Source organism: Lepidochelys kempii, chromosome 1 (assembly GCF_965140285.1).
Source record: "Lepidochelys kempii isolate rLepKem1 chromosome 1, rLepKem1.hap1, whole genome shotgun sequence".
In the NCBI taxonomy this organism is placed as follows: Eukaryota; Metazoa; Chordata; order Testudines; family Cheloniidae; genus Lepidochelys; species Lepidochelys kempii.
Genome location: NC_136380.1, coordinates 149,440,006 through 149,452,899, shown reverse-complemented (window position 1 = coordinate 149,452,899; position 12,894 = coordinate 149,440,006). Strand labels below are relative to the sequence as shown.

The window sequence follows — 12,894 nt, the reverse complement described above, 5'->3', positions numbered from 1 at the left end:
CTTTCAGTTTTTCCTTGTCAGCTTTTGCACAATTTAATCATGTTTCTGTATTTCCCTGTTCTTGTTTTCTTTATTGGTCTTTCTTTTGATGAAATTTAAATAGTTTTAAAGCAATCTTCAAAGCATTTGAGGGGAAACTATTGATTTGTTTAACAATTCTTCCACTTCAATTGTTGAGTGGTTTGAGCATAATTCTGTATTTCGTGGTAAAATCCTTGTGAGCCCAATGTGTTAGAAACATAATGCCTGAAGTCAATTATTCTACAGTTCTTTAACATTTTTGAGCCCAAGAAACCTTCAGTGCTAAAATTGCTAATGGCATCTTTCTGCTTATTTTTGGTCTCCCCTATATCTATTTAGTAAAGTAAGATTTTTAGAATCATTGAAACATTGCATGTTGTTAAAATAATGGTGGTAAAAGTATATCTTATACCACACTCAAAATATAATAACTAAAGATATGACTCTTGTAACTGTTAATGTCAACAATATTTAATAATGGATTTATGTTTTATTAAATCAATATACAATCCTTTTGCAAAAAATGGTATATTTCTGTTGCAACTCCTGGAAAAAAAGCATACAATAGTGGTTGAATTTCCCAAATCATGACAAGTAATGATTCTATTCACGGTTATGCTAACAAAGCCCCAGCTGAAATCAAACTTGTTATACCTCCAGGACAAGTGTGTGAGTGAGAATTCCATCAACCCTCTAAATAAGAAATGAAATTAAAAGATATTTGTTATCTCCAGTCAGTAGTGCTTTACCTTTTTTTTTTTTTTAAACTAACAGTTTTGAAAGCATTAATTGGCTTTTGGGGTTACCATGGTCACCAGGAACATGTTGGACTAAATGTTGGAACTAATGCTGAACAAAATACAAAAGCAGAAAGTAGTAAGAAAATCAACGGACCTGACTCTACAAACACTCACATGAATACTTCAGTTGTGGTGTTAGAGATCTTATGTAAAAACAAGTTTGCAGGATGGAGCCCAATTGCCACAGTGCAACTGTATCATGATCAATGAAAATATAATTATTATTATTTGTGGTGTTGTATTACCTAGACACCAAAGCCAAGATTAGAGTCCTGTTGTGCTAGTCATTATACAAACACATACTGAGAGCTCAAAGAACTTACAAGCTGAATAGAGAAGAAAGGCAAAGTGTGTCAGGGGAAACAGAGTCACTGTTAGATGAAGTGAATTTTGCCCCAGGTCATACAGCAGTTAAATGGCAGAGCCAGGAATAGACTCCAAATCTATTGTTTTTCTTAATCCAGCACCTATCCCTAATAATGTGTCTTACTGAATTTATTTTGATTGTGGTGATCTCGCAACATATTGCTATTGTGGTATAGATAATACCAATTGAATGTACCTCTTCTTGGAGGGCATAAGGGAAGGTTTGACTGGTACATAATACTCTGACTATAACAAGTGGGTAACTTTGCATCTGGCATCTGAAAGTATCAATCATTTAAAAAGCTACTTTAAAGTCAAATTTTTATGCAAGAATCATCAAGAAAGTATCAAGTGTTTATAGAGTTAAACATAGAAAGCTTAGTCTGTTAATCGTTTGATATTTTTATCTCATAATAAACTTTTGGAATACTCTCATGAATTTATATTAAATTGTAAATATGCACTCATACATCAATTTTTCCCAAAAGCTGCATAAAAGAAAACAAAAGCAAAGTTTGTTTATTGTGGTTCATAAGTAGCCATTATTCATTTTTATATTCAAAATTAAAGACTGTGGTAATAAGATTAAATATGATGATTTATATAAGACAGTAACCAAGTTTTTTCCTGTGTTTGATAAATTTCTCAGTGACTTTTTTGAAATGCAAGCCTTATTTATGAGGTTTTTAAAAAAATATCATTACAGAAATATCTCTGTAGGCATATCAGTTGTGTGTTAGATAAGTTAGGCACTGTATAACAATCATATGATCCTTTGGCCCTGCTTTGTGACAGAGAAATTATTTAAGAGTAGTAAACAAATACCATATAATTATTCTCAATTTAAGGTAATTGTATGTGGTTAGCCACCTGAATGTGAATGTTTTGCTTGCTACTGTGTGAGTATTTTCTGATAGACTGGACTTGGTCAAACAGCATTAACATTTAATTTTTTAGAAAAGTGTTTGTATAATATCATTTACCAGAACATTTTTTGAAAATATGAATGAGGGAAGATCAGGACTTATTTTGTCTTTGTCCTCACTCACCATACAATTATTTACATTCTTTTAATATTCATTTACTCCAATATTGTTAAATGTTTATATTTATTGGCATCTTTAGATACTTTGACTAGTTATGTTGAACATATTTTATAACATAGCTGGAAACATAATGTGTGCTATTAGTTTAGCAATAGGGGGTAGAGCAGATGTCTCCTTTTGGTTTATGTTTCTAATAAAAATATTAAGTTTGTGATTTAAATTGCCAATCTCTCTCTCTCTCTTTAGCCTTTCATTCCTCTGAAGGAATTGGAGCAGTTTAACTTTGATATACAAAAATTGCTTGAACCACTGGAGGCTGAAATTCAGCAAGGGGTGAATCTTAAAGAGGAAGACTTCAATAAAGATATGGTAAATTGGTTGTGATGGAAGTATGAATGAACTAGAACTGGAAATGAATAAAAAAGCTGGGGCACAAATTAGAAACCTTTGCATTTGGATCTTTACACTGGACTTAAACAAATTCTAATTATACTGATTTATTATGAACTCAGTGGGCCCAGTTTAGCATTTATTGTTCTGAGTAATACTTTAGTTTTAGCGACATTTGTTTATGGTTAGGTATTGCACAAAGAAACAATTTGTATTAACTTGTGTATTTATCAATACTGTAGAGCAAACCTGCAATGCAGGCTACAGATTTTGTACTAATACCAGTGATATTTAATATAATTATCAATGAGATGAAAAAGGGAGTGAAAAGTGAAGTGGCAAAATTTCCAGAAAACATTTAATTTTCTGAAGTAGAAAAGTGTGCGTATTATCAGTTTGATGTAGAAAAGCTAGTCAATTGGACAATGCAATGAAAGAAGAAATTCAGTGTAGACAAATTCAAAGTTTAAGGTTCAAACATTTAATGAAGAAACAATATATGATTTTGATGTGCACCAACGAATTCTACATACATCTGGTCATATTATTTATTGAAAATAACATTTGAAGTGCATTTAGCCCTTTTTTCCATTCACAAATGATTCACCAATACCATTTTCTAAAAATGGATTTGCTATTTTTATGCAATGGATACCATTAGGACAGTAGATGAAGGAGCTTCAACATTAAAAGGGTTTAAAACAATGTGGTGCACTGCCACTAGTACTATCCTGAGGAATACCAGACTGGGACCCACTTTCAGGCTCTTGTCAGTAGGATTGCCAGCTGTCTAATTGCACAAACCCAAACACCCTTGCTCTGCCCTACCCCTTCACCGAGGCCCCGTCCCCCACTTCCTCCATCCCCGCTCCTTCTGTTGCCACCTCCCCTGCTCTCATTCACTTTCTCTAGGTTGAGGCAGGGGGTTGGGGTGTGGGAGGAGGTGAGGGCTGGGGCCGAGGGGCTCAGAGTGTGGGCGGGGACTCCAAGCTGAGCCTGGGCTAGGGGGTGCAGAAGGGTGTGCATGGTGTGGACTCTGAGAGGGAATTTGGGTGCGAGGGGGCTCGGGGCTGGGGCAGGAGGTGGTGTGGGCTCCGGCTGGGCAGAGCTTACCTCAGGCAGCTCCCAGAAGCAACCGGCCTGTTTGACTCCTGGGCTCAGAGGTGGCCAGGCGGTTCTGTGTGCTGCCCCTGCCTGCAGGCATGACCCGTGCAGCTCCCGTTGGTCATGGTTCCCAGCCAATGGGAGCTGCGGAGTCAGAGCTCAGGGGTGGGGGAAGCAGCACGCAGAGACACCCTGGCAACCCCTGCACCTAGGAACCGGCTGCTTCTGGGAACCGCATGGAGCCAGGGCAGGTAGGGAGTCTGCCTTAGCCCTGCTGCGCCACTGACCTGACTTTTAGGGGCCTAAAATCTTCCAGATTGGTTTCAGTAGCCACCAGCAGATCAAGGCAGATTCCAGGAGACTCCCAACCAATCCGGGAGGGTTGGCAACCCTACTTTTCAGGCAATGCCACTCTGTGGGTGGCCAGTAATAACGGTCTTTCTGTATATGTCTGACCCTCTCTCCATGGATTGAGCAGTCTGTTCAGCAAAATCAAATGCCTGTCACTTACGAGGAAGTGTAGAGCATTATATATTTTTAAACAGATGTTTCAAGCCAGTCATTTGATGTTAATTCTGAAATCAGTGTTAACACAGCTGTTTATTTTTTTACAGACAACAATACTAACATTTTACAACAGTGTTCATTAGAGTCATCTGTTTGGAATGCATCAAGCTTACTGCCGGGGCAGATATTCAGCTGGCGTAAATTGTCAAAGGCCTATTGTCCCCCAAAGTCTTATTTAAAGAATTTAGTTTAGTACATAGGTAAAGTAGATTTCCAATGATAAAATCCCCAAGTTTAGTGGCATCAGATTGACTTTACCTTTTCCATAGAAAATCTAAGAAGTATTTTCAAAGATTGCTTCCATAAAGTTCTGTTTTCATTTTTCAGTGTTGGTGTATTTACCATGAATAGCGATTATTCAATTCTAGAAACATTCACCCTTGAATCAACTTCATCCTACTGAAGATTTAACAAAGAACTACTGCTTGGGGTTCTTGTGTTCTTCTTTTGTGGTGCTGTGCACTTTTTTTTTAAAGTCAGAATTTCAACAAAGGATTGTTAAAACACATCAATTGGTATAAGCCATGGTTTAGAAATGTACTTTTGTTTATTGTTTAATAAAGAAGGGATATTTTTTATGTGGGGAGAGAAATGTTTTTTAAAACTTTTTGAACTAGTCATAGCTTCTGGACATTGCATGAAATCTAATCTCAGACATCTGCAGGTTTTCAAGTCCTGCTTTAATTACACCTTTCAGGAGTTTTACACATTTTTGGTACTGTAGTTAATAAAACCATTTCATCTCTTGTATAAAACTATAAGCACATGTAGCACTGACAGACCCTGCTCATCAGTCAGTGGGATTGAACCTCTGGAGCTTAGTGCATGAGCCTCTACAGCCTGAGCTAAAAGCCAACTGCCTGTTAGCTAAGGCTGTAGAGCAGACTCATTTAACTCTCTCTCAGTGGTCTCAGTGCCACTAGATGGGACATACCGCCACACCCAGAAGGTGTGTGGGTTACACACACACACAAGGTGAGTATTTCCCTTGTGACTGTGTAGGATTTTTATGTATGTGTGTCTCCTAGGGTGTGTTTAGTTACTAATTAGATTAAAATACACGTTATACCTGTTATTTTTTTTAATCAGAGTGAAGACAATGAGGGTACTCTAAAAGAATTACTGCAAAGGGGAGACACTCTACAGAAAAGCATCACAGATGAGAGAAAACGAGAGGAAATAAAGATAAAGCAACAGCTGTTGCAGACTAAACATAATGCTCTCAAGGTATAGGAGTTAAATTTGTGAACCCGTTTCCTAAAATAACGTATTATTTTTTGTTGCAGGGCAGTATTTTCCTTGGATAAATGAAACAATTATTCTTTTGCTGCCTAATAATTTTAAATAGTTCTACTATATGTACATATTTGCTTCCACATTTCTGGTCAAATGTTTTCAATATCTTGATGGGTAACAAAAAAGGTTATTTTAAACATCTCAGTTAAAAAGTAATGTTTTGTCCCTAGAACACTGTAATTTTACACTCAGGTGATTGTTGACAATTAGACTAGAAGGATTCAGTTGCCTAACTATATTTTTATAACTCAGCATACATTGTAAATATTTCACCTACTGCCCTTTAGTCCCCTGACCTTAGTTAGAATCATTTGTCATAAATAACGTTAATTTTGAGGGATTTTTCACTCATTCAGTTTAACTTTTGTACTGAACAAAACCAGTAAATCTTGCTAGCACTGTATGCCTTAACTATCTGACAGTTACAGTCACTGTATGATTTTAGTGGCAATACTAGAACATTGTATTTTGCATAACTATGCTAAGATAGTTGGACCCTTGTTACGCTGTAGGAGTTCACCCAGACCAGTAAGAGATTCTCTCACTGCCTGCCATGTAATCTTGGCTGCCTCTGTGCTGTGCAGCTTTGGCTCAGAGCCCTGATGTCAGCAGCCTGCTTCCAGCACGATGGTCTCACCCTGGCTTCCATCAACCCAGTTACTTCCTGCAAGGTGACCCCAACAGCCCTTCCGGACCTTAGTTTCCCCAAACTATCTACCCTGCGGTGGCTAGTCCCTCTTAGTGGACACTCAGAGATAACAGCAAGTTCACTGCCTCAAAAGATCCACTACATAGAACAGCTTGTTACCTCTGCTGTTATACACGGCACCTTAACACACAGCATTAGTAAAACTAACAATAACTTAATTAACAAAGAACAGAGATTTAAGTGATTTTGAGCAAGAGTGAAAGAGACATTGCAGAATTGCAAAAAAAAAAACAAAAAAAACAAAAGTAACACACTTTCTAATGTCTAAAACTTTTAATTCCAACAAGAACTAGCTTTGCCTGTGGGAGTTTTCTTACTCACACCAAGCTATCAGCATTCACCAGCCTGTTTTAGCCGGTCCCATCTTTCACAGATACAAAGCGCTGGCTGCTTTGTTCTTTCAGGTGATTGATACCCCAAAGTCTTTCAACAGGTTCTTATGGCCCCCAAGTTTATCTTTGTCTTCAAAGCCAGGAAGCTCTCTGAGGACTCAGCTTTCTGTGTCCAGTCCACTAGGGAGCTGACGCCATTTTTGTGTAAGTGGGGGAATGGTCCTGCTATTGTGGGGAACTTTCCTGGCTTATACACTACCCTGGTGAAACAGGTTAGCGAAAGGATCTGAGTCCTCGCTCCCACTTCCTTTACCCAGAGGCCTGCCTGACCTCAAGGGCTCCCCTTCCACTCTCCTGTGTGGAAGAGTCCTTGTAACCCCAACAAGGCTGGGCCCAGGATTCCTGGGGAGGGGCTCGACCCCCAACCTTGTTGTGGTCACTTAGGGCAGGGGCTAGGGTATCTCCACTCCAGAGTGCTCTCTCTGCTCTGGACACTTCCCTGACCCACTGATCATTACATACAGTTCAAAGCAAATACAATTTATTAAACATCAATCAGTTAAAAAAAAAAAAGAAGGAAAACATGAGAAAGGTTAAAGGAAAACACAGAACCCTGCTCTGTGGCATGGGGAGATCACAACCAGGGTCTCTGCAATGTAAGGAAAGTTCAGTCTGTTCCTCACAAGTCCCAGGCCTCCTTCTTAGACTCTGGCTGTGCTGCAGGGATCCTTGCTCTAGTGGTGGCCACGCCCTCAGGCTTTAGGTGGCAGGACCCTTCTTTCCAGTGTCGCCTCCACGACATTGGGGTTACGATCCCCCTCCAAATCTGGCCTACAAGGCCTCTTGGGTGGGGGCGTCTCCCTGCACTGGGCCCGCAGCCCAGGGTCTCTCTCACTCTCTCCTGCTGCTCACTGCACCCAGCTCCGGATTGCTCCAGCTCCAGCCCTACTTTGCCTCAGCACTGCTGATACTTTGCCTCCAGCTCCCTGGGCTGCTTCCCTGGCCCCTCTGGCTCTTCCCCCACCCCCGCACAGGTCTGCTCTGTGGGCTGCTTCTGTGACTCTGCTCCCAGCACTGACCTGCTTCCTGGGCTGCTTTTCTGTCCCTTCTGGCTGGCACGGCCCGGCTCCCCAGCTCAGCTCACGCTTCTGCTTTCTCCTTAACTCGGCCCCATTCTATCTGATCCAGGCAATTCCAGAGGACGGGACCCCCCGGCCTCCTGACTCCCTCATTAGCCTGCCCGCCCTGTCAATCAGGTTGACCTGGAGCATTGGCCTCTCCCCATTGTTCCTGGAGACTGTCTGTCTCAGGGTTCTGATTTCCCATTGACCCTTCCCCTTTCTTTTGGTACTGGGAGCTAACCAACCAAAACACCCCCACTGACTTTTAGAAAGGGGACAGTCCCCTTACATTTGTTTTGCAGTCTCCTGTGTTTTACAGTAAGAATGATCTTCCTGCAATCTCTGATGTGAATAAATAGCTTATTGTCCTTGTCTCGTTCACACCTGGCTCGATTTGCAATTGAGCTAAAGTGGTGTTTGCCTTTCTCCTTTTTTGGGGGAGAAAAACAGTTTTACCTTCTTGGCCTGATTACAGTCTTGGAAACATAATATCAGAAAGTATCCATAATTTCACATACAGTGTTGTTACATAAATTTCACAATGATATTAATGACCAGTGTGATGGTAGTTTTTGCCTGATATTTTACAAGACACATTTTAAATGAATATTGTGACAACAGTGTGTGAGTTTTATTTAGCTGGTCAGGTCAGCTGAGATTTACTGTTACACACCAGACTGTGCCTTGCTATCTGGCATTGAGGTGCTAATAGGGTCACAGGCCTCACTGAATCTGGCAACCAAGGGGCTGAATTCCAGAGCACCACAGCTCAGCCAAATGCTCTTTTGGTCAGTGCTGGGGATGCATCCATCCGGTAACTGTGCCTGTAAACAATCTAGTAGCAAAGCCTAATTGCTCAAGATGACAAGCTTAATAGGCAGTAAGCACCTGGGTCCCTGGAGAAGAAATTAAAAAGACTGGCAATGCATTCAAGGAACCATATAGCATGAAAGCCACCCACTTTTGGGCTGTAGGGAGAGTTGTTTTGCATTGGAAAGGCATTCATGATTAACCACACCACCTTCTACTGCCTAACTTAAAACCCATCAATGGAGGTTCCTTTTCTTCATTGCTATCGCTTGAGTTGGCAAATCACTATGCCATATTGTGCATCAAGATTGTTTCGTTACCTATAGTAATTTAAAATCAAAGCTGTGTTCCACTGAGATGCCATGGAAGAACAAGGTAACTTTGGGAACTAAGTTATTGAATCATGCTGACTCGTAGAAGAAAGGACCAGGTCCCACAAAAAAACATGTGTAGATTCTTCCCAAGAGCTATTTATTTACTTAAGGTTTTATCAGGGGTCAGCCAGGGATTGAAGAAAAAATTGTTGTTTGAATATTAATTCTTAAATGATATATAATCATGTAAGCCCTCACGTTTCAGGATCTAAGACAACTGTTACTTAAGTGGGGGTTAGAAGTTAGAAACTTTCCCCAGGTGCAGATCATCCAGTCGCTGCCTGCTGTAGGCTTCTTGAGCCTTCCTCTGAAGCATCTCCTAGTCAATATAGGAGACAGGTTACTGGACACAATGCACCACTGGATGGATCCAGTTTGTCATTTCCTAAGTTCTTATACTGAGAGAGTATTTGAATCCAAATTATCAAAACCATTATGGTTTCACCCTCCCCACCGCTCTCAGTAGTCGTCACTAAGCTCTCTTTGGCTTTGGGGGTTTGACATGCTTACACTTGATTATTATTTATTAACAAAATAGCATCTTTGCTTTCCAGGTGGATTTTTCGCAATTTTTCACAGCTTTTTATGAGGTCACTAAAAGGATGCCTGAAGACCTTATGGTGTTCTATATATTTTAGTGAAAACTTGAAGGTTTTCCTTTGAGGAAACCAAACCACGTGCATGTAATTCATAATTTATACTGAGATGAACTAAGAGAACCGTTTGCAGAACTGTAATGTATTGCCTTTAATTATGATAAAGCAACATTCAGATCTATGCTATTGACCAGATCATTACGGGCTGTGTTTACAAGGACTGGTGTGATTGATTTTCTTTTTGGGGACTCAATAAAGGCGTTCAGCCTTGACAGATAAAACTCAACGGAATATCAAACAGTTTAAGCAAATTCAAGCAGAGTATTATTTCATATAAAACGTATAGGAAATAAAGTAACATTTTTGTTAATGGTAAGTAAACCATTTACAAAGTAGCAATAATAGTACAGGTAGTGTTCACTGAACTCCACATTCTGTCCTTTTGTAACATAAAAGTAAAACAAAAATCTGAATCTTTATTGCATCATGAAATATCCTTTGCAATATTGTATGCACAAGTTAGAATTAGGCAATACCTTAAACTTAGTGTATTCTTGTGTGAGAATAGACTGTTAGACCCATCAAAGTCATAAACATGAGACAGAATTTTCATGTGTAAATTGTTCTTTACTTATAAAAAAGCCTAGTTCTATAAAATAAATCTCTGCACTGAGATGGTTTTCTTTTGAGTAGCCTTCCGTATTTCACAGACTTGAGTTTGGTAAGATGTCACAAAGTGGGAAGCTCACCTATGACTAGATTTAAATTGGGTTAAATCTTCAGCTCTCTAGTGAGTACTTCAGTCATAACTTCTCTGAATATTGGTGAATTTCCTCAACAAATCATTCAGCATGTAAACATGACTGACTTATAAAGCCTCCCTCAATAGTAAAAGTTTCCTATGATAGATTCAGGAAAATACACTACTGTGTTCAGTTAATCTTATCAGAATTTAATTTAAAAACTGAGCTAATGTCCTTAGGTATTTTTCATTTATTTCCTACAGTATACACACATGCCAACATGTATATTGTAAATCTTTTATTGATATTCTAATAATGTCTGCACTGTGAACAGGATTTGAGGTCTCAAAGAAGAAAAAAGGCTTTAGAGATTTCTCATCAGTGGTATCAGTACAAGAGGCAGGCTGATGACCTATTGAAATGGTTGGATGACATTGAGAAAAAGTTAGCCAGTCTACCAGACCCCAAAGATGAACAGAAGCTAAAGGTAATGTTGTTTTGGGATGATGATGGTAGATTTTTTGGCACACTGTTTTATTCATTTAAAAGACAGCAAATACAACAAATCTTTATATTACATATATACACACACACAAATACAGCAGTACTTTATTTTCTTGTTTTATAGCATACATATTGACAGTCTGAGTAAACTGACATATTTCTTTTGTTGTAGATATTGTTTCTTGTATTCTTGTAAATGTTATACTGAATGGCATGCAAGTGGTATAAAACACACTAAATAAAATCTTCTATCAATAACAGACAGTGTGCACTGTATTAAGAAATATCAAGTGTTTTCTAGTAAAAATTGTAATTGACTTTATGTATCTTTGTTCCAGATGAACAAATGACTTATCGGTATATGGATGACCTCTTTCTCATATTAGCACATTCATTTTCATCAAAACATTCATATGTCACTGTCAAAATTCAATAGATTTATTCACATATCAAAAGATTTTTCTGGTTTATTTTGCATCATCTTCCTTTGCTTCATTCTCTGAGTTTCCCACAAAGTTAAAAAGAAGTAAACTAATCTATTTGCACACCCTCTAAACAGCTGTATGTACTTAATATGTTAACCCTAATAGGTAAGAATATTCTCTCCAATTGCCCATCACAGTGCTAGGGAGAAGTAGAAAAAATAGATTGTTGGCCTATGTTAATAGATTTCAGTGTACACTAACTAGTAGTATCTCAAAAGCCAGCCAGCAGGAAGATTCTTGAATCTTAGTTTTGTTTGTTTTGTCTACATGTAAAATAAGACTTGACTGTACATTTTTGTTTGTAACAATAAAGTGGAAAATCTTTGAAATGGAAGTTCTGACAGACGTATTTTGCTAATTCGAAATTGATTAATCTAGTTAGCTAATTGCTCTGGGCCATGTATTGGTTTTGCTCACTAGGAAATTGATGGAGAATTGGAGAAGAAGAAAGAAGATCTGAATGCGGTGCACAGGCAAGCTGATCGCTTGTCTAAGAATGGGGCTGCAAAAGCAGTGGAGCCAACCCTGATACAGCTCAGCAAGCGCTGGCGAGATATTGAGAGCAAATTTGCTCAGTTTCGAAGACTCAACTATGCACAAATTGTGAGTTGTTACTGGCAAACCTATATGTTTGCAATTGCTAATAGAATCCTACTAACAATGAGAGTTCTAGGTGCAATGTCAACTCTTCTAATAAAAAAAATCTGTTGTCAGCAAGTGGGAGAAATTTTATATTCCAATATGAAAGAGCTTGTGTTTCCTTTTGTTCTAAAAATACCCTTAAAATTGACCAAAGACAGAAAACTTAGCAATGAAAAAATCATGTTGATTTGGTTGCTTCATTGTTTTTACATAACATTACCAGTTTAAACCTGTCAGATTGCCATGCATTTATTTTATTCAGTAAACATGTACTTCAGAAACAAAATGCATTACTTTCAAACTACCATCCCATGCAAACTTTAATTCTGATTTTTATTTATTCATAGTGTATAATATACCCACTTAGGAAGAGATTGCAGAATTTCTTCTTATACTACTTGTGTGTGGCCTTTCTTCAAACACTTCAAATATCAGAGGAATTTTTACTCAGAAATTGTATTTTGTTAATTCAGAGGGTGAAACCATCCGTTTATAAAATATCTTTTTTCTTCGTAATGGTTATGAACAATTTAATCATATGTAAGGTATAATGGTTACTTCAAGACCTGGATAATAAAGGGGTGGAGAGGTTAAAGTTGTCACTGTTTTAGGTACCTAATACAAACAGACACCATGCAACATATTCATTTCATCTCAAAGTTCAACTTGTACAATATGCAAAAAATTTCCTTATGGTTGTCAGTATTTGTCATCTGATCTTTACTTCTGTGCTCGCTTCTTTCTGGGCTTTGATTTTATATTAATATGGGGAATTTTACTCATGAAAATAATCATTGATACCAAAGAAGTTGTTCACATGACGTGCTGTTACAGAATTTATAGCGGCAAACAGGCATTTCCACAAAAATACTTACTTTGAAATTTTGTGTTACTGCATCTTGATTACAGATGGGTCATATCCATAGGATAACGGAAAGATGCATATATGATTAAATATGCTTTATTTTACAAATGTTGGGCAAGATCA

General features: G+C 38.3%; 1 protein-coding gene across 11 annotated transcripts in view; it reads left to right on the top strand.

Annotated features, from left to right (window-relative positions):
* DMD (dystrophin) overlaps positions 1-12,894 on the top strand; it is a 1,937,833-nt gene that overhangs the window by 834,634 nt on the left and 1,090,305 nt on the right. For all 11 annotated transcript variants that reach the window (XM_073357918.2, XM_073357898.2, XM_073357881.2 and 8 more), the window contains 4 exons: positions 2,480-2,602; positions 5,384-5,521; positions 10,610-10,762; positions 11,685-11,867. In XM_073357918.2, coding sequence (XP_073214019.2) covers positions 2,480-2,602; positions 5,384-5,521; positions 10,610-10,762; positions 11,685-11,867 — 597 coding nt within the window. The remainder of the gene's footprint in view (positions 1-2,479; positions 2,603-5,383; positions 5,522-10,609; positions 10,763-11,684; positions 11,868-12,894) is intronic.